The sequence below is a fragment of the Convolutriloba macropyga genome, chromosome 7 (genome assembly GCF_964194025.1).
Source record: "Convolutriloba macropyga chromosome 7, txConMacr16.3, whole genome shotgun sequence".
In the NCBI taxonomy this organism is placed as follows: Eukaryota; Metazoa; Xenacoelomorpha; order Acoela; family Convolutidae; genus Convolutriloba; species Convolutriloba macropyga.
This window is the reverse complement of record NC_134474.1, coordinates 51,092,504-51,113,988: the sequence shown is the minus strand read 5'-3', so window position 1 is coordinate 51,113,988 and position 21,485 is coordinate 51,092,504. Positions and strand designations below refer to the sequence as shown.

Sequence of the window (21,485 nt, the reverse complement as noted above, 5' to 3'; positions counted from 1 at the left end):
GACAGAACATAGGATCACAACAACAGCTGAACCAGCATCACTTCGTTCCTTTCAACAATTTTTAGAACATCATGCTCAAATTTACGACACGATCAATCCCGAGCAAACCTTTACGTCATTTAGACAACAATAAAACAACATAGACTACGGCAAAAACTTTAGTGTTCCAATGGCTCACTATAAACCGTCATCACAAATAAATAACTAAAAGCTATTCGGCAAAGACAATTCTAACGCTGTTTTGCAGCCAGTAATTAAACCACAAATAGTCACTTCTAGTAATTAGTGGTCATCATCGGTAACAATCTCAAACAACACGAAAATTAACGGAAAACAGCAAAACAACTGACATTGCCCCCATTGTAAAAATAACCTTTTCTGGCAACCTGTCCCGACTACCAAAAGCAATCACCACAAGATCGATAAAAAAGTTTTCAAATACAAATTCTGTACAAATTGTTTGAGCAATAATCACCTCAGACAAAATTGTTCTACACAAAAGAACTACCATTCCTGCAACGGCCGACATCATTCTACTCTACACGACCCTTCAAAAAAAGTGAAACGACCGCCAGCAGCATTCTCCACAGGATCTGCTCCATTTAGTCATACGCAGCATTCATCAAATGAAGGGCCACCAAGCCAAAACAAACAACACTGTCGCTATGGACAATCTTTTGGTAAAAACGAAAGAGTCAAATACTCAGAGGAGTAACCTCGATTCTCTTTTAAATAATCAAAGCTCCTGCGTAAATAAAGAGCCGTCTCCTCCGAGAGACTGGTTTGAACAACTACAGCTGATGCCGGTGTCTTTCATCAATAACAACAAGGCCTTTTATACGTATGCACTCATAGATCATAGCAGCCAGTTCACTTTCTTGCTTGGCATCATAACAAACTTTCTAGCACTTCCTTGTGAAGCGGAAACATCAACTAAACTCCAAAACGTGAATACCCAGAACAAAATGTCACTCTCAAAGTTAACAGCGCCAGTCATTATCACTCCATATGAATCATTGAGACAAAGCTTTGAGATATCTTGTGCATACAGCACAACAGCAATGAGCGTCACACCAGCCAACATATTTGAGTTGAATCAAATATGTGATACATTTAATAATCTCCGCCACATCCAATTCCCTCAGGTTGCTGGTGGCAAAATTGGAGCCCTCTTCGGTGTAAACACTTTCGCTTACACTCATCCAATTAAAGTAATACCCGGAAACATAAATCAGCCGTTTGGTGTGAAAACAAAACTCGGTTGGACATTAGCTGGGGAGTATGAAACTTCTCTCAAACCTACAGAATCTACTTTTAACCATCATTCAACAACAACCAACATTCATTTATCATGTCTCAAGACAGCAGTTAGAAGAACCACATTTAGGCAACTTAGTTGAGCAATTCTGGAAAATTGAAAGTGAAGGAACCCAAGAAAACAGTTCTGCTCTTTCAGAAGAAGACAATGATGCCTTAAAGTTTTTCGGAAAACTATCCGACATAACTCTGAGCGGTATGAAATTGGTTTTCCCTGGAAAACGCCTTGCCCTTTGGAGAACAATTATTATTGTGCTCTAAATCAGCTGCAGTGCTTGGAGAAAAGACTAGGTAATAATCCAACACTGAAAGAAAAATACGATAAAACGCTTTCAACAGACTTAATCAAAAATTACTGAAAACCAGTCGAAATGACAGAACCTGAACCTGAAAAAGTATGGTACCTGCCTCATCATCCGGTTCCCAAAGCTTTTGAAGCAATAACAAAACAATTTTACATGGACGACGTTTATTCGCTGCCCACTGTCATTGGAGCGAAAGACACTGTAAAATAATGCAAGTTAAAGAATGCCTCCAACGAGGAGGTTTCAAATTGACCAAGTTCATATCTAATTGTCCTGAAGTGCTGGAACGGATTCCATGTGAAGACTTAGACGAATCAAAAAATTTCACTCGCGTATTAGGACAAAAATGGAATTTCGTTGATGATAAATTTTTCATAAAACCACTGGAAGAATTTCCAAAGACTGCAGCAATGTATACCCGAAGAAAACTTTTCAGTCTTTTTGCGCCGACTTTCGACCCAATTTGTATTGTGTCACCAGTGACTAAACGCTTCAAGGTTGTAATGCAACAACTTTTGGCAACTGGGTTTAAAATGGGACACACTGATACCTGAGAAATTACATAAACCACTGCAAATACACTGAACAGCTACTTTGGATCACCCCAATTGGACACTCGCGAGCACTCAATTTTCTTGCAAATTCACAAGAAATGGAACATCAATTGCACGTCTTTGTTGATGCGTCTACTTGTGCTATGACAGCAATCATTTATCTACGGAGTTATGACAATAACAACAAACAAACAGAAACCAGCTTCATAATCAGTAAATGCAAAGTTACTCTTATAAAAGCGTTGAGCGTTCCAAAACTTGATCTTGAGGCCGCAATAATCGGGATACGACTACTCAAAACAGTTCAAAAAGAGACAAAGCTCAAGATACACGATAAACATTTTTGGGACAGACAGTCGAGTTGTTCTTGTTTGGATTGCTTCTAAGAAAAAAACAGAAACTGTTTGTCGCCAACCGAATCCAAGAATTACACGATTCTTCAATATCCAGTCAATGGCATTATATACCATTAAATTAAAATCCTGCAGATAATGAAACACAAGGCCTAGAACCAGCAGAACTATGTACTAAATGGTTACAGGCTCGTGTTTTCCTAAAGAAACATTACACCGACTGGAACGCAGCTCACAACAAAATAGTTTCAGTTCACACAATGAGTACATCAAAAAAATTGAACTAGTAATTGACCCAACACGTTTTCGATCTTGGACAAAACTCTGTTAACACTGGCAACTATTTACAACCTTCTCTTCAGAATTAAAAAAGAACGAAATAACAAAAAGCAGTACACTGCAGACGACATAAACCAAGCACACAGTCACCTAATTCGAGTTTCACTTAAAAACTTCTTCCATTCAGCTATTAACTCGCTAAGAAGAGGACGTAAACTAGACTCTAAATGCATAATTCGATCCCTAAACCCGTACTTACACAAAAATGGAATACTTAGATCACAAGGCCGACTACAATTTGCTTCTGAAGAGTTACAATTAGCTAAATTACCAATAAATCTTCATGCCAAAGACTCAATAACACGCCTGTATCTTGAGAACGCGCATCGAATTTGTAGACACCAAGGTACCGAAGCCGTCAAAGCTTTTGTTCAACAGCGATACGTCGTTATCGGCCTCAGGAAAACATGGTTAAGCATCCGATATCGATGTTTTTTGTGCCGCTGCTTTGATGCCCAAAATATCCAGCCGTTAATGGCTCCACTACCAGTGTGCAGGTTTCTTGATTGTCTCTCGCATTTCCCATTCGCTAATACAGGAATTGATTTTATCGGACCATTCTACATCGAAGACACCAAAGACAAACTCACCTACTACTACGGCCTCATTTTCACATGCATGGTAACACGTGCCGCACATCTCGAGTCATGCCCTGATTTAAACACGGACACTTTTCTCAACACCCTTCGACGTTTTGCATCACAAAGATGTCAACCAAAACTTATTCTGAGTGACAACGACAAAACATTTGTCGGAGCAATCGAAGAATTGAAGCGATGCGTCCGTAGTCTCGACAATCAACACATTGCCTCTGAACTTCTTGTACAGAACACAGTTTGGAAATTTAACCCACTATATGGACCACATTTTGGTGGTGCGCAGGAACAGTTGATCCAAAATGCTGAACGGATCATTTTGATCATTCTAGGGAGCAAGAGGCTTACATCAGATGTCTTCAACACCATCATGGTTGAGACCAAAAGCATGATGAACTCTCAACCACTTACATATGTGGTTGAAAAACCAGACAATGAAGAACCCATCACTCAAATTATTTTCTGGTGCAGAGATCTTAGAATTCACTGCCACCACGAGATTTTTCATCAATAATGCCAGCATCTTTCAAGTCTTGGAAATACGTACAACAGCTTATGAACCACGCCTGCAGACGCCTAGTTAAAGAGTACCTTCCCACTTTAACGAAGGGAAGCAAATGGTCCGAACAGAATGATTCGTTGAAAGTCAATGACCTGGTGTGGATCCTCAAAGACCTCACTCCCCGTGGGATATAGCCTCAGGGACGAATTGTGGAAACGTCGCCTGGAAAAGATGGATCTGTACGCGTTGTCAAGGTAAAAACGGCTTACGGTACGTACGTCCACCCCATTGCCGGTCTCGCACGTGTTTTGGCTGATTAGCCGTTTCCTCTCCCCGGAGCCTGTTGATGGTGTATCAATTCAAGATGGCCGAAGCCAATATTAAAAAAGTTGAAACTCTTCCCGCCAAAGAAGTGGGAACTTGACTTCGTCCAAATAACACGAGTAAAACAGTAACCCTGCTATAAAAGAGACTGAACTTAACATTATCTTACTGAATTTACATTACTGGAAACGTGTTCTCTACACATAGAGTACAAAGAAAATTGTTCAAAAGGCAGTGAATTAACAAAGATTTGTAATACACTTTTGGTTTGTTTTTCGGTTTAGTAAAACTGTCAGCAATAAAATCACACCAAAAAAGTTCAGGTAAATTTACCTGAAAAAAAAACCTGAACTTACCTGAACAGTTAAGGTAGATTTGTCTCGCCTGAACCAAACTTGAACACACCTGAAAAATACCTGAAATTTAACCGAAAAATTCAGGTTTCACTGCCTGAACTTTTAGCTGAACTTGCATGAAAATTACATAAAAAAACACCTGAAATGTTCAGGTAATTTGTACAGTTCAAGTAATTTTACCTGAATTTTTCCTGAAATTTCAGGTGGATTTCGGTTTCCAGTGATTTTTTTATGCAGCAAAAATTGTTTTTGATTAAATATATAACGAAGAATGATTAATTCAATCTACTTTAAAATCTGTGCTTTTCCTGTTGTTATGATTTTAAAAAATTTTAAGTTTCTTAAAACCATTATTCTGAAACTTTACTATTGATGTTCACCTCAGAGACCCCTATTGGTCTAAGAAACTATTGTGTGAGCTAGAAACAACAGTAGCACTTAAGATCGGGAAAACTTTATGTTAAACTTAACCGCAACTTTGCCACACTTGAAAAACGACAGGGCTGAAATGTGTTAATGTTTCTCCTAAAACGTGGTTCCGGTTGTGTTTTAATCAAGATTTATTTGAGGATTTTTCTGTCGTTTCACTGTGAATGCAATCAAAAACTATTTTCAGGAAAACACTCCTGAACTCGTTGAGGTAAAAATTTACCTGAATTACAATTCAAGTGTGGTTCAGGTGCTTTCACACCTGAAATTCAACTGAACTTCCGAACACTTGAACCCGGTTAAGGTAAATTCACCTAAACTTTTTTAATTTGATGTGCGCAAATTTTACTTTTCAAAGTTAATGAAAAACAATTTTTCTCCAGCTCAAAATGAAATTACAAAAAGTTATGCATTGGAAAAATACATAAAAACTCAAACCGTACTCAAGTTTCAAGTATTTTCGAAATCTTTGTGAGCAAAAAAGCAATTAACTCAACAAAAAAACAAAAACAGCTCAAATTTTGAATATTAACGAAAATTTATTGTAAACAAAACAAAATTGCTATTTGCATTGAAAATTACAATTTTTGATTATTCAAAAGAAAATTCATTAACAAAATTTGTGGGCGCATAATTGAGACTCTAAGAATGCAGCCAAAAATTAGTTACTGGGGACAACGAAACAATTTGGGTTTTTCAACAAGCACCGACCGATCCAATCAACACTAACTCCAAATTTCTAAATTATAACAAGAAATGGTTCAGAAAAAAATGGTGCGTATTGTTTTGAGATTGTACACTCAATAAAGCAGGCTCTTACTCCTTGCATGACGTTATAAGTCGCTTGTCAAAACCAAGCAGTTGAGTAGATCAGAAGGCGCTCAGTCTGAGAAACTTCAGAAATTAAAAACTATGCATTTCGGCCGTAAAATTTGAATTTCGGATCTGTCTATTGCTGACCAAGTTGCAAATACGGTTGCTATATGCTTTGGTATACCCATCAACTACTTATATCACTGAAACTGTACTAAGTAAACGCAACCAAAAATAATACAAAAAATGCAATTGAGGGGTCTTGGAATTGAGCGGTCCTGGAGTATAGAAGTTATTTTTTAAGGTTTCAACTTATGTTGCCAATTATTATCTCAAAACTTTTTTTTTCGAATAAACATTGATGATATGTATTTAATACTTCCAGGACGCCTCAATTGTATTTTTTGTGCTTTCTTTTTACTTGCGTATGCTCACTACAGTTTAAGTAATCAGGTAAAGCTATTAATTATTAAAATTGATACGAGTATTTCAGGTAATTGTTTGGTTGATACCTGAGAATGAAGCAGTGTGTTGCGGATGCAACTTCAAGATGGCTAAATACGGAAGTTAAGATGATTTGCCGCAAAAAACTTGACTTTATGTCCCACATTGCTAACTGTCAGTTACCAAAAAACATGGAAACAAAACATCTGAATTTGAATTTTTCAATGCTAGAAATATGTTTTTCACTACATATTAATGGTAACTAACCGACATTCAACCTTCTGATGTTACAATTACAGACGCTAACGATTACTTGGTTGTGACAAGAGCAGACAATGATCTCCTGCATGTATTTTTTACTGGAATCAGATGTCACCAAGGACAATTTTTTTTGGAAGTTGGGTTTCAGACGTCACCCCTACAAGAGGTTCTAGTTTTTTTACTGGTTTCAGACGTCACCAGCAGAAGTCCGCCCGAGGTCTCAGACGCCACCTCTGATATCCTATTCCCCGGTTATATCGAGCCAAAAATCTCTAATTTTTTCGACAAAAAAGCCACCAAAAAATTGAAATTTGTCCCCCAAAAACCTGTTTTCTGTTACTATCACACCTCGATTGATAAACTTTGACTAGTTTTATTATTCTAATAGCAAGTAAAAGCAATTTAACTACTTTGAAAGAAAAAATTTGGTGAGAAAAAGGCCAAAAGTCAGAAAAACGGTAGCAAAATCAGAAAAATCAAAAAATCCATTTTGATTTTCTGATTGCACATTCTAATGAAATACCAAAAAGCCTTCGAACTATTTTTTTGAGCTAGTTTTCAAATAGCGAGAAGGCCATTCTAGTCGATATATCATACTGGAGTCTTAGAAACAAGAAATGTTAGAAAATTTTTTCTGAAATCGGAAAATTCAAAAAACCCATTCTGATTTTCTGACCACATATCCTGTTGATTGACAGAATAACTGTTAATCTAGCCCTGTGAGTTTGTTTTGAAGTAGCCAGAAACCCATTTCAGTCGATGTATTGCACAGGGATCTCAAAAACAAGAAATCAGAAAATTCAAAAACCCATTTTGATTTTCTGACCCCATATCTTATTGATTCACAAAATAAATTCTTAAACTATCTTTGTGAGTTAGCTTTGCAGTAGCCAGAAAGCTATTTTGGTCGATATAGTATACTGGGTCATCAAAAACGAGAATTGTCAGATTATTTTTTCTGAAATCAGAAAAATAAAAAAACCCGTTTTGATTTTCTGCCCCCCACACCCTATTAATTCACAAAATAAGCTCTTAAACTATCTTTGTGAGTTAGTTTTGCAGTAGCCAGAAAGTTGTTTTAGTCGATATAGTACACTGGGATCTCAAAAACAAGAAAGATCAGGAATTTTTTTAAATTTTTTCTTAAGCCAGAAAAATAAAAAAAACTCCTTTTGATTTCCTGACGTTATATCCTGTCTATTTGCAGTTTTGAACTCTTATGCTAGCCCTGTGAGTTAATTTTACACTGGAGAGAAAGCTATTTAGGTCAATACATCGAATTGTGATCTCAATAACGCGAATTGCCAAGAAAACTTTTTTGAAATCAGAAAAAATTCAGAAAAATAGTTTAGTTTTCTGACTACACATCGCTTTGAAAAGCAAACCAAGTTGTCCTAGCCTTACCGTGCAATTGCCGAAAATTGATTTTTAGTAGATATATTAGTCAGCCTCAAAAAAAAGAGAAGTTAAAAAGGCCTTTCGAAAAAAGAAGAGAAAAACGGTTTCGATTTTCGGACTGCACAAAACAAACCTAAATTGTAAATCAAACAGTCTAACTCATTTTTGAGTAAGATTTTGAAATTGTCTCAAAGTTTTTATTTATAATATATTCGGAGTCTGCAATCAATAAGAGTTTCAGAAAAAAGTTCGAAACAGGTTTCTTTAAAAATAGAAAACTCTTATTACAAAATCCCAAGAACACCTCCGGTAAAGAAAGCAAAACACATCAAACAACTTCCCAGCTAGAACAAAGTTCTAATTTTTCGAACGATTTGCAAAACAATATATATAAAATATAGCCCTCAGCAAAAACAAACGCAAAAAGTTTTCCTCTGTTAACTTTAAGAACCGTTTAATTTTTTCCTTGTCCGCGGTCACAAACGTCACCGAGAAGAAGTCCCTATTCCCCTGCTGTTCTCAGTAGACACCAATCAGAAGATCAAATTTTGCACGGTTCCAGTAGTTACCGAGAAGAAATTGATAAATTTTACTGGTTTCAGAAGTCAACATTGTAAAATGAGAAGCCTTTTCTTTTTGGTATCAGTAGTCACCCCATTTAGAAGATTTCAATTATTTCAAGAAGAGCAAAACATCTCTCAAGCACCTCAAGCAGTTCTACACAGTAAAGTCCGTAGTAGGTTTTCCTAGACAACTCAACAACCAACGTTTTTTCTTGTAACCCTCGTTGCCTAGTCGCTCCGCAAAAAAAAATTTATTATATAATTTTTTTTCAGCAACCTCCTTTTGGGCTTCTCGTAAAAGTAAAACAGTAGAACTAATTGTTTTTTGTTACATTTAGGGAGAAAGCACAAACTAAAGTTTACAGTCATTGTCCGAAAAAAAAACTATTTGAAAACAAAAAAGAAAATCTATTCGTAGCAGTTATTTGGTCCTAATAAAAAAAAGACGATAAACGCTCGAGCGAGTTTTTATTCTTTTTTTAACAAAAAAATCTACTATAATTAGCATTAGCACCATCACAACCTTAGGATTCTTGTTTTTGAGAAAATTTGCGTCGCTAAACTCTTATAGGAAATTTAAGGACATCAAAATTTCGTCGCTACGGTTTTTAGCCGTTTTCATTTTAACCTGAAAGACAAGCATAACAACAACAACAGAGATCAAAATGTCGCAAAGGAAAAACGACGAGTGTCAATTTGCAGTAAACATGTTTAAATCAACGGAAAGTTCTTTGAAAAGCCAGCTTGATTTGTTACAGAAGGCAATAGCCGATAGAAAGAGCTTCCGATCATTAAATCTACTGATAAGCAGAGCCAAAACGCTGCAAAAAGAATTGGACAAGAAGACAGAACCAGTGTTGGGGGCGAAGCCTCACCAGAGTACAGCAACTTCGATTCTCGACAGACAGAAAGCCTTAACATCCAGACTGCAGCAATCCGAACTGGAAGTTGACACATTGGACGATGATGGTCTATTAAGCCAGTCCTCAACAAGATTTCGCGATGACGTCACAATTCCTTCTCGCCCAAGCAGCCGACGACTGGATTCAGAACGATCAACACCAACACGTAATGTTATCACTGAAGAAACACTTGTCGAGCAAGCAGCCAGTTCACAACCGAACGACACAACAGTCTTCATTAATCCACCGCCCATTCCTCCAAAACCAGTCAAGCCATCACTGTTCCTGAACAACCAGCAAATCCAGGATCCTCTTATTAGCCATTTGATCAATCAACAACAAAATTTCCATCAACAGAACAGAAACCAGTTTGTTGACTCCAACTCAACGCATCATGCTAGTCATTATCACCCAATGGCATCAAACACCCTAGAACAACCCAATGCTAATCATCAGCAAGAAACCTTAATTTTGCCGCCCCTCAACATGTCAGACTTGGATCATCAGTTGAACCAAGAACCCAATTTTCTAACGGCAAAGGATTTAGAATTCAGCGGCTCTCAATCCAAACAAAAGCAGTTTGTTACGTTAACAGTTTCAGTTTATCTTTGACCCCTGAAAGTCAGAGAGGCCTCCGAAAAGTCAACGTACCTTGTCCAACCCTTCAAGATGAATGTGGAAACCCATTCCTTGGCAAACAGTTATTGAAAAGCCTCTTAATCATGGACCTGAATACTTGACAATAGATCAAAACCCTCACTCATCTAAACAAAACTACGTTCAGCCTATGAATTATTGTTTCACAAACAATCTACAACCAACAACAGCTGCAAACGTAGTTTCGGACGTCCAGAGCTATTGTTTTTCAAAAGAACAAGATGTACAACTCAAACCTCAAAAGCCTGAAAACAGTTTTGTGCAACGTGTCAGTTCTTTCAACATCGGTCCCAATGATCCTTTAAAAAACACAACCTTGACAGACAGCTTCCCAATTCAGGGTTTAGCAGTTCAAAGGCCTCCTGTTTACCCATCTACTACTCCAGCGCAAGCAAACATCCAGTCAGTGCAGAGCGATCTACAACTTCTTACAACGCATTCCACAACCGCTCAAGAAGCGAACAAACCAGTCCATAGCTTCAATCCGGCTACTCAAACCAGTATGGTGGATATTGGTCAGAACAACACAAACGCTTATTTATCATATCCTTTACCCATCAAGAACATGGCAGCTGAACCCGCTGTAAATCAAAGTCATTCAAACGACGAAATTTCGCACTTGCGACCTCCCGCTCTACCTAATCTTTATCCAACTAACATCTTGCTAACTTCAAGCGTAAGGCAGCATCAGGCTTCAGTGTTTGCTACGGCTGGAAAATTTGTCCCCTCAATGACCAATAGTGAACTTCAGCCAACATCCGTCGACCTAAAATGCTCGATCAAATTGCCGCCATTAAAATTGCAAAATTTTAATGGTAACCCCATGCACTATCACGAGTGGATAAACAATTTTTTCTCAATGGTTCACAATAACATTTCAATTACACACACAGAATAACCTACCTACAGAATTCAGTGTCGGGTAAGGCAAAAGATCTGATACATGCTTACTCTTGTGATCCATCCTATTATAATACAGCCCTCAACGAGATAATGAGCCGCTTTGGCGACCCTTCAGTTGTTGTCAACGCTTTTATCAACCAATTAGAGAGCTGGAAATGTAATGGTTCTTACAATAAGCAATCCTTCACAGCATTCTCTTCATTTCTAAAGAGACTTGTCCAGGCTTTTCAGAACCTAGGTTTTCAAGCCGACCTTCAATAGTCTACTTTATTGAGGAAAGCGAAGGAAAAAATTCCCCACAACTTGCTTCTTAAATGGACTGAAAACACCCTGACAGAGAATGTTACAACAACTACCCTTGTTGAGTTTCAAAAATGGCTTGATGTTCAAGCAAGGGTTTATGACAAAGTAAACCAGGAAAATAGAATCAGTACCTTCACTCACAACAAAAACGGTAATTATCCTGCTGTGACAGCACAACAATCGGTTCAAGAACAGTTTAAGCAAACAACTGCAAGACAGTCTCAAAGGAACGATTTAGATCAACAAAAGGTTAATCACAACGGCTCGAAAAATTAGCAACAGTTTGCAAACAAGCACACAAATTGTGTTCAATGTCACAAACCGCATTTTGTTGCAACTTGTTCAGACTACCATAAATTGTCCCCTGAAGGTCGATTTCAAACTATCCAGAAAAATAGCTTGTGTACAAACTGTTTAAGTAATCAACATCGCAGAGACACTTGTCCCTCCTGGAAGCGTTGTCAGGTGTGTAATGGTTTTCACCATACAACATTACATAATCCAGCTAAACAATTCAGCAAAACACATGCCGCTTTTACTACCAGCAACGTCCAACAGCAAACTAAAACCTCAGGTCAACAAAATTGGTCATCGAAAGACGACAACAACTCACAAACGCAAAAAAGTAGTGAAGCAACTCAGTAAAATAAAACAATTCAAACCCAAAAGCAATCTCAGGTACGGAAAAAATTTTGTAAATAATGATAATCAACAGTCATCGAAACGTGCGAACTTGAATGGACCTTCTACCAGCCAAAATTTCAATGTCAACCAAATATCCAGTACACCGAAAGATTGGTTTGAGCAGTTACAGCTGCTGCCAGTATCCTTTATCAAAGAAGATAAAGTATTCGACACGTATGCTCTCATTGACCCCGGCAGTCAGTTTACGTTTTTATTATATGCTGTTTCTGACTACCTGGAACTCACTCCCACGCGAATATCAATCTTCAACTACTGTTCAACATCTAAGCGTTGATTACGAAATGCCCCTATCAAAAATAAAGCAACCAATAACAGTTTGTCCTTTCAATCAGTTTGATGAAAAGTTCCAAATATCCATAGCCTACAGCACCCCTACATTGAACGTTAATGCAGCCAATGTCACTGAGCTAAACTATGTTTGCGATGCATTCAATGAACTTCGACACTTATATTTCCCAGACATTGCCGAAGGTAAGATTGGAGCACTCCTTAGTGTCAATGCTTTTGCCTTTACGCATCCTACTGAAGTAATTCAAGGCACGGAAATCCGCCCCTTTGGAGTAAAGACAAAGCTTGGATGGACACTTGCAGGAGAGTACCTGAACACACTAGGAAACCGCTCTTCAAAATCTTCTAACAAATCGAAAGTATTTGTATACCATGTCTGTCGGAAAAGTCCAGAACAACCCTTGGACAATTTGATACAAGAATTTTGGTCAATAGAGAACGATGGTACCAGAAAAGAAGATAATACTATCACGGAAGATGAAAAGTCTGCCATTCGAATACTTGAGAGTACTATCAACCACACAGGCGAAAGGTATGAAATAGGTCTTCCATGGAAAGTACCTGCCAATCTTCAAAATAACTATTTTTCTGCCCTCAATCAGCTAAACAGTTTGAACAAACGACTTAATAATGATCCAAAACTAAGTGATATGTACCAACAGACTCTTGTCACAGATCTCGAGAAAAAATTACGTCAAGCCAGTGGAAATGACAGACCCACCCCCTGAGAAAATATGGTACTTGCCGTATCACCTTGTTCAAAGTGCAAACAAACCAAACAAAGTGCGTCGTGTCGCCAATGCAGCATCAAAATTCAAAGGCGAGTCACTAAATTCCAATCTTCTAACAGGACCAGACCTCTTAAACAGTCTAATTGGAATTTTGGTCAGATTTCGTGAAAAACCTATTGCTATTTTGGCAGACATTGAAGGAATGTTCATGCAAATCGGCATCCGAAATGAAGATCAACCTGCACTACGTTTCCTATGGTCCATTGACAATGATGTGCGACAGTTTCAATTCACCAGATTGATTTTTGGTGCAACTTGCTCACCATCTTGTGCAATTTTTGTCTTTAAAAGATGCGCAGAGGACAACGTCGAGACATATCCAAAAGCACAGAGCGCTATAAAGTCTTATTTTTTTATGGATGACTACATCCAGTCCTTCGACTCTCCTGAAAATGCCAACGCGACTGCATTTGAAGTAAAGAAAAGCCTGAGAGCCGGTGGTTTCCGCCTCATAAAATTCCTGTCAAACCATCAACAGGCTCTTCGGTGTATTACTCCAGAAGACCTAGAGTGAAACAAGAGTCCTCGGACAAAAATGGATCCTCTAAAAAGATACATTTTTCATGAAATCCCTCGGAGAATTCCCTAAAGAAGCTGAACAATACACTCAACGGAAACTTTTCAGTCTGGTGTCATCGATTTTTGACCCAATTGGGTTTCTTGGCCCAATGACAATAAAGTTCAAAATTCTTCTTCAGCAACTTTGTAAGTTAGGTAGAAAATGGGACGAGCCACTCCCAATTGAACTTCTATAACCCTTACAAAAGCTCCTTAACAGTTATCACTCTATGCCTCAACTTGAAATTCCACGACAGAAGACAACACAGAATCTACTGGAGACAGAGAACCAGTTGCATGTTTTTGTTGATGCATCGATTGTTGCAACGGGTGCTGTTGTCTACCTCAGGAGCTTGAATAAGACCAGCAACGAAGTACAAACTGCATTCGTGATCGGGAATTGCAAAGCAGCGCCCGTAAAACAGTTGAGCGTTCCAAAGTTGGAACTAGAGGCATCTGTCACAGGTGTTCGACTCCTGAATTTTGTTAGACATGAACTCTCTGTTGAAATCAGCAATGTTTTTTATTGGACGGATAGTCAAGTTGTCCTTGAGTGGATTGGTTCTTCCTAGAAGCAACCAGTTTTTGTTGCTAATCGCATTGCAGAAATAAAAGTAAAAAGCAAACCTGACAATTGGAATCATATTGCGAAAAACTTAAACCTAGCTGATCATGGTACTCGTGGTTTAGAACCCAAGGAAATTGAAGCAAAATGGTTTAAGCCACCAGATTTTGTCTCCACAAATGATGTCTTTTGTAGACCTACAAAGCAAATGCTGATTTGTGCTGCAACAACACGATCTGCCTTAAGAACCAAGATACCAGTACTCGACCCTAAACAGTTTTCAACATGGACAAAGATTTTGCTAACGATAGCTACTGTTTTCAATCTGATCTACAGAGCGAAGAAACAGCGTGACAATTACCATCAATACACTGTTGAAGACATTGAATTATCAAAATCTTACTTGATACAAATGTCGCAAGTCAATAGCTTCCCAACCGTCATCGAGTTGCTAAAAGGTAGCCGTAAACTGGACCCGAAATTCGAACACAGGTCGTTAAACCCAATCCTTGATAAGATCGGTATTTTACGCGTCTGTGGAAGTCTAATTTTTGCTCCCAGTGGACTCGAGTTGGCCAAGCGGCCAATACTACGTCATGCAATAGATCACATTTGTCGTTTATACCTCGAACATGCCCATCGCATCTGTGTGCATCAGGGAACAGAAGCCAATAAAGCTTTTGTACAGCAAAGGTACTACGTAATTGGTCTCCGCAGAACACTGCAGAGCATTAGATACAAATGTTTCCTTTGTCGACGTTTCGAACCGCAAAACATTGAGACTTTTATGGCACCGCTACCTGATTGCAGCTTCCCGACTGAAAACAAACAATTTACATTTACCAACTGCGGATTAGACTTTTTCGGCCCATTTTACATTGAGGAAGAAAAAGATAAGCTTCAGAAACACTACGGCCTCATCTTTACTTGTCTGGTAACGCGAGCTGTTCACTTGGAAACCTGTCCAGATTTGAATACAGACACTTTTCTGAACGCCTACCGCCGCTTCACATCGCGAAGATGTCAGCCCGCTGATTTGTACAGTGACAACGGTAAGACTTTTGTTGGTGCCAAAGAAGAACTCAAAAGGTGTCTGAATGATCTCGACAAGGACAAAATTCACAAAGCGCTCGCAGCACAGAACACCAAGTGGCACTTCAACCCACCCCATGGCCCTCATTTTGGGGGCGCTTGGGAGCGGCTGACCCAGAGTGTCAATTGGACGCCCCTGATCATTCTAGGGTCAAGAAAGTTTACTTTTGACAATTTCCACACAATCATAGTTGAAGCAAAAGCTATGATGAACTCCAGACCACTTACAAACGTGTCGGACGCCATGGAAAACGAACAACCATTGATGCCAAACCATTTTCTACTTCAGCGTCCTTACAACTCTCTTCCCCCTGTTATCTTCCCGTCAACCAAGCCAGCTAACATGAAGTCTTGGAAGAATGTTCAACAATTCCTGAACCACATCTGGAGGAGAGTGGTCCGGGAATACCTACCGACCTTGATAAAGCAACCAAAATCGACCGAAAACGACGGGAATTCACTCAAAGTCAACGATGTGGTGTGGATCCTGCAAGTAATGTGTACCCATTAAAGATTATGAAAAACTATGTTCATTTTTGATACACATTTGTTGTTTTTAACGTTATGGAAGACATCGTTAAAACTATTTTAGCGTATTTTATTGATGTCAAAATTGTATCAAAAATGAACATATATTTTTCCATAATCTTAGTTGCCATCCTAGGTCTAATTTTCTTTTCCTACTTCGTGGCATTTGGCCCCTGGGAAGAGTAGAAGAAGTGAAAACGGCTTACGGCACCTTTGTCCGCCCCTTGTCCGGTCTCGCCCGTGTTTTCGCTGATTAGCTTTTTTGTTGATACTTTTTGCGCTCCGGTTTTAGGCAAAGGGGGTTGCATATAGTTTTATTCAATTTAATTTGGGTTTATGGATTCTAACTGGAATTGGAAACAAAATTTATTTGGTGGATTTATTCGTGTTTTACCCTCTTATTCCTGTTGCCCCCGTGGAGCATGTTGCGGATGCAACCTCAAGATGGCTAAATACGGAAGTTGATTCGCCGCAAAAAACTTGACTTTATGTCCCACATTGCTAACTGTCAGTTACCAAAAAACATGAAAACAAAACATCTAAATTTGACTTTTTCAATGCTAGAAATATATTTTTCAGTACACAGTGTATTTGTCTTTGAACACAGTTTAATGTGCAGACTATTAAGATTAACACTTAATCAATTTTATATGGCAACATGGAGGCTGAAATGTGCGTTCGTACATTAAGTTTCGACCCCACTTATCCACATTTTTGACGTGATTGTCTAAACCCAATGATGAGATAAAAAACATCCAAAAATTCTCCGTCAGAAAATCAGCAAACCACTAAATGAACAAATTAATGCCGAATTCATGGTCTAAAAAACAAAAGCAACTAGACTTGAAATCAAGATCCAGTGCAAAGCATGCATACAGACGTTCCTTGATAAATAAGTTTCGAGGCCCAAAAATCGAGCGGAACAATTTGGAAACCCAAAAAACGAGTGGAACCCTGAAAATTGTCAAAAAAAAATCAGAAAAGAAAGTTACCGATGTTTTGAAAGATCCCAAAACTTGACTGCAGCGCATTAGAGTGGCTCATAACGCTTTTCTCTTGCTACGATACAAAATCTAGAAGTACAGTTAGGCGAAATCTGAAAAATGGCGCTCCTTAAAAAATGCTGCAGTCAGTTTGAAGAAGAAAAGCAAGTATTTTCGTTCAAAATTGTGTATCAACATGATCAAGAGACCTTTCTTTTTCTGGCAGAATGTTGTTTTTACTGATGAATCAAGGTTGCCTTTCTCCAGCGACGGAATTCGAAAAATGGAACGAGACTTCTAGAAAAAAAACACAAAAAATTTGGGTTCCGGCAAACGATCACTTATGGTTTTTGGGGTGCAATACGATCAGATGGACGGAAATTGCTTTTTAAGTGTCCAAACAAGCTAAACGCTGACCGTTATTTGGAATTTGTGAAAAAATACGAAATGATTTCCTGGACAATAATTTTCAACAAGATAATGCTCCTGTGCATAAATCGAAGTTTATCGGCAATTTTTTCAAGAAACGAGTGGACGGTCGTAAAATGACCAGCATACAGTCCAGATCGGAATCCTATTTAAAATTTATGGGCAACTTTGAAGCAACGATTAGGAAAACAGATATTTTAGGAAAATTGAGAAAAACTATGACATTTGGAATGAAATTGACTCAGACGTCGTGAGCAGCCTGTATGAAAACTAAAAAATCCGTCTACTAGACGTTATAAAGCTAAATGTGTAATGCACGTTATTAGAGAACAAAATTGAACTCAAAATGTTATATTATTTGATGTTTGTATCGCTTTTTAGAAAATCTTCAGGTATACGTAGCTTTTTGGTACCATAGTCTATATGTCAGGTTTTTTTGGCCTGATTACACTATTATTACCGCAACCTTTTCCTCATTGCCTTTAATATAGCAACCTTGGAAAATTTTGCTGGAAACTTGGAATTTTAATGAAAAATTTTGCAACTGTTTTTGATTTTTATTATATTCATTGGAAGCTAACCAGTTGTCCCAAAAGTTGTGAAACTGTTTTCTTTGATAGAAGAGCACACTAATGAGTAACACCCCATGGTTAATATCTTAATCAAAAAATTATCGAGCTCAGTAGCTAAACCATCATCAAGCTGAAACGGTTACCCTTGATTCTCTATGTTGTTGCAGTCCCGTTGATACTGCCAAAATCTGAAGCAGTGGTGAAACTCTGCTTTCGTATTAGAGTATCTTTTCCCGCCAATCCTTTCTCGACATTGGAGTCATATGAAGAGTGGAGAGAAAAGGGTGGAGGTAAAAAGATAGTTTAATAGATTTAATAGAACGTTGAGTCAAATACCTACCTCAGATTTTCGTCATCTTAGCTGGTCATCAAGTAATGTGTACCCATTAAAGATTATGAAAAACTATGTTCATTTTTGATACACATTTGTTGTTTTTAACGTTATGGAAGACATCGTTAAAACTATTTTAGCGTATTTTATTGATGTCAAAATTGTATCAAAAATGAACATATATTTTTCCATAATCTTAGTTGCCATCCTAGGTCTAATTTTCTTTTCCTACTTCGTGGCATTTGGCCCCTGGGAAGAGTAGAAGTGAAAACGGCTTACGGCACCTTCATCCGCCCCTTGTCCGGTCTCGCCCGTGTTTTCGCTGATTAGCTTTTTTGTTGATACTTTTTGCGCTCCGGTTTTAGGCAAAGGGGGTTGCATATAGTTTTATTCAATTTAATTTGGGTTTATGGATTCTAACTGGAATTGGAAACAAAATTTATTTGGTGGATTTATTCGTGTTTTACCCTCTTATTCCTGTTGCCCCCGTGGAGCATGTTGCGGATGCAACCTCAAGATGGCTAAATACGGAAGTTGATTTGCCGCAAAAAACTTGACTTTATGTCCCACATTGCTAACTGTCAGTTACCAAAAAACATGAAAACAAAACATCTAAATTTGACTTTTTCAATGCTAGAAATATATTTTTCAGTACACAGTGTATTTGTCTTTGAACACAGTTTAATGTGCAGACTATTAAGATTAACACTTAATCAATTTTATATGGCAACATGGAGGCTGAAATGTGCGTTCGTACATTAAGTTTCGACCCCACTTATCCACATTTTTGACGTGATTGTCTAAACCCAATGATGAGATAAAAAACATCCAAAAATTCTCCGTCAGAAAATCAGCAAACCACTAAATGAACAAATTAATGCCGAATTCATGGTCTAAAAAACAAAAGCAACTAGACTTGAAATCAAGATCCAGTGCAAAGCATGCATACAGACGTTCCTTGATAAATAAGTTTCGAGGCCCAAAAATCGAGCGGAACAATTTGGGAACCCAAAAAACGAGTGGAACCCTGAAAATTGTCAAAAAAAATCAGAAAAGAAAGTTACCGATGTTTTGAAAGATCCCAAAACTTGACTGCAGCGCATTAGAGTGGCTCATAACGCTTTTCTCTTGCTACGATACAAAATCTAGAAAAACAGTTAGGCGAAATCTGAAAAATGGCGCTTTTTAAGAAATGCTGCAGTTAGTTTGAAGAAGAAAAGCAAGTAATTTCGTTCAAAATTGTGTATCAACATGGTCAAGAGACCTTTTTTTCTGGCAGAATGTTGTTTTTACTGATGAATCAAGGTTGCCTTTCTCCAGCGACGGAATTCGAAAAATGGAACGAGACTTCTAGAAAAAAACACAAAAAATTTGGGTTCCGGCAAACGATCACTTATGGTTTTTGGGGTGCAATACGATCAGATGGACGGAAATTGCTTTTTAAGTGTCCAAACAAGCTAAACGCTGACCGTTATTTGGAATTTGTGAAAAAATACGAAATGATTTCCTGGACAATAATTTTCAACAAGATAATGCTCCTGTGCATAAATCGAAGTTAATCGGCAATTTTTTCAAGAAACGAGTGGACGGTCGTAAAATGACCAGCATACAGTCCAGATCGGAATCCTATTTAAAAATTATGGGCAACTTTGAAGCAACGATTAGGAAAACAGATATTTTAGGAAAATTGAGAAAAACTATGACATTTGGAATGAAATTGACTCAGACGTCGTGAGCAGCCTGTATGAAAACTTAAAAACCCGTCTACTAGACGTTAAAAAAGCTAAATGTGTAATGCACGTTATTAGAGAACAAAATTGAACTCAAAATGTTATATTATTTGATGTTTGTATTGCTTTTTAGAAAATCTTCAGGTATACGTAGCTTTTTGGTACCATAGTCTATATGTCAGGTTTTTTTGGCCTGATTACACTATTATTACCGCAACCTTTTTCTCATTGCCCTTCATATAGCAACATTGGAAAATTTTGCTGGAAACTTGGAATTTTAAAGCAAAATTTTGCAACTGTTTTTGATTTTTATTATATTCATTGGAAGCTAACCAGTTGTCCCAAAAGTTGTGAAACTGTTTTCATTGATAGAAGAGCACACTAATGAGTAACACCCCGTGGTTAATATCTTCATCAAAAAATTATCAAGCTCAGTAGCTAAACCATCATCAAGCTGAAACGGTTACCCTTGATTCTCTATGTTGTTGCAGTCCCGTTGATACTGCCAAAATCTGAAGCAGTGGTGAAACTCTGCTTTCGTATTAGAGTATCTTTTCCCGCCAATCCTTTCTCGACATTGGAGTCATATGAAGAGTGGAGAGAAAAGGGTGGAGGTAAAAAGATAGTTTAATAGATTTAATAGAACGCTGAGTCAAATACCTACCTCAGATTTTTGTCATCTTAGCTGGTCATCAAGTAATGTGTACCCATTAAAGATTATGAAAAACTATGTTCATTTTTGATACACATTTGTTGTTTTTAACGTTATGGAAGACATCGTTAAAACTATTTTAGCGTATTTTATTGATGTCAAAATTGTATCAAAAATGAACATATATTTTTCCATAATCTTAGTTGCCATCCTAGGTCTAATTTTCTTTTCCTACTTCGTCGCTCTCTTAGGTCCAATTCCCTTGCCGCACTTAGTCGTCCTAACACATTAGCAAAATCTCACTTTTTTTTACAATTTTTTAGTTGTTGACAAACGCGTAATTTTTTATTTGACTCTCTAAATGCGTTAAAACAAAAATTGTTGTTGGTCTACTCGAGCTTTGTGCCCAGCACTTGGGCGCCAGTGCACTCCTATCAGACAATTTTTTATATTGTAATAAACAATTATTTCCAACCTAAGTTTTGCAACTCTTGTCATCGCAGCGAGATTAAAGTTTGATGAATACTGATTGACTACCACGAGCACGTCCAACCAAGAAGCTTTTGTACCAATCAAAAGCTCTCAGAAATAGTGCTCTCGGTTGCCAACAAATATTCAACGTCCTTGAAGTGTACGACTAAAGACCAACTATGGCGGCAAAAAGTTTCTCTAATAGGACGACCAGTAACTAACTGAGCAGATAGTGAGCTGACATGCAGGCAATAGAAAAAAGACCGTGATCAAAAAGGATCAGCGTAACCATCAGGAAAACAAAGAAGAAATAGGTAAAATCTTAGAGCTTGTGCTTTCAAAGCGAACATGGAGGGAGACCCTAAAATTGCGTTCAATGGACTGGCACCCAAGCGCAAAACTGCGCACTGAAAACACTGAGAACGTGTGCAGCTCTACAATTCAACGAGTGGTTGCTCAATTTTTCTTCAG

General features: G+C 37.9%; 2 protein-coding genes across 2 annotated transcripts; both read left to right on the top strand.

Annotated features, from left to right (window-relative positions):
- The first annotated feature begins 3,342 nt into the window (after window positions 1-3,342).
- LOC142343058 (uncharacterized) lies at window positions 3,343-3,978 on the top strand. Its single transcript, XM_075394746.1, has one exon. The coding sequence runs from the start codon at window positions 3,343-3,345 to the stop codon at window positions 3,976-3,978; it is 636 nt and encodes a 211-aa protein (XP_075250861.1).
- A 9,913-nt stretch (window positions 3,979-13,891) lies between these two features.
- On the top strand, window positions 13,892-15,829 carry LOC142343057 (uncharacterized). The gene is made up of 2 exons (XM_075394745.1): window positions 13,892-14,126; window positions 15,195-15,829. The coding sequence occupies exons 1-2, from the start codon at window positions 13,892-13,894 to the stop codon at window positions 15,827-15,829; spliced, it is 870 nt and encodes a 289-aa protein (XP_075250860.1).
- Window positions 15,830-21,485: the final 5,656 nt, after the last annotated feature.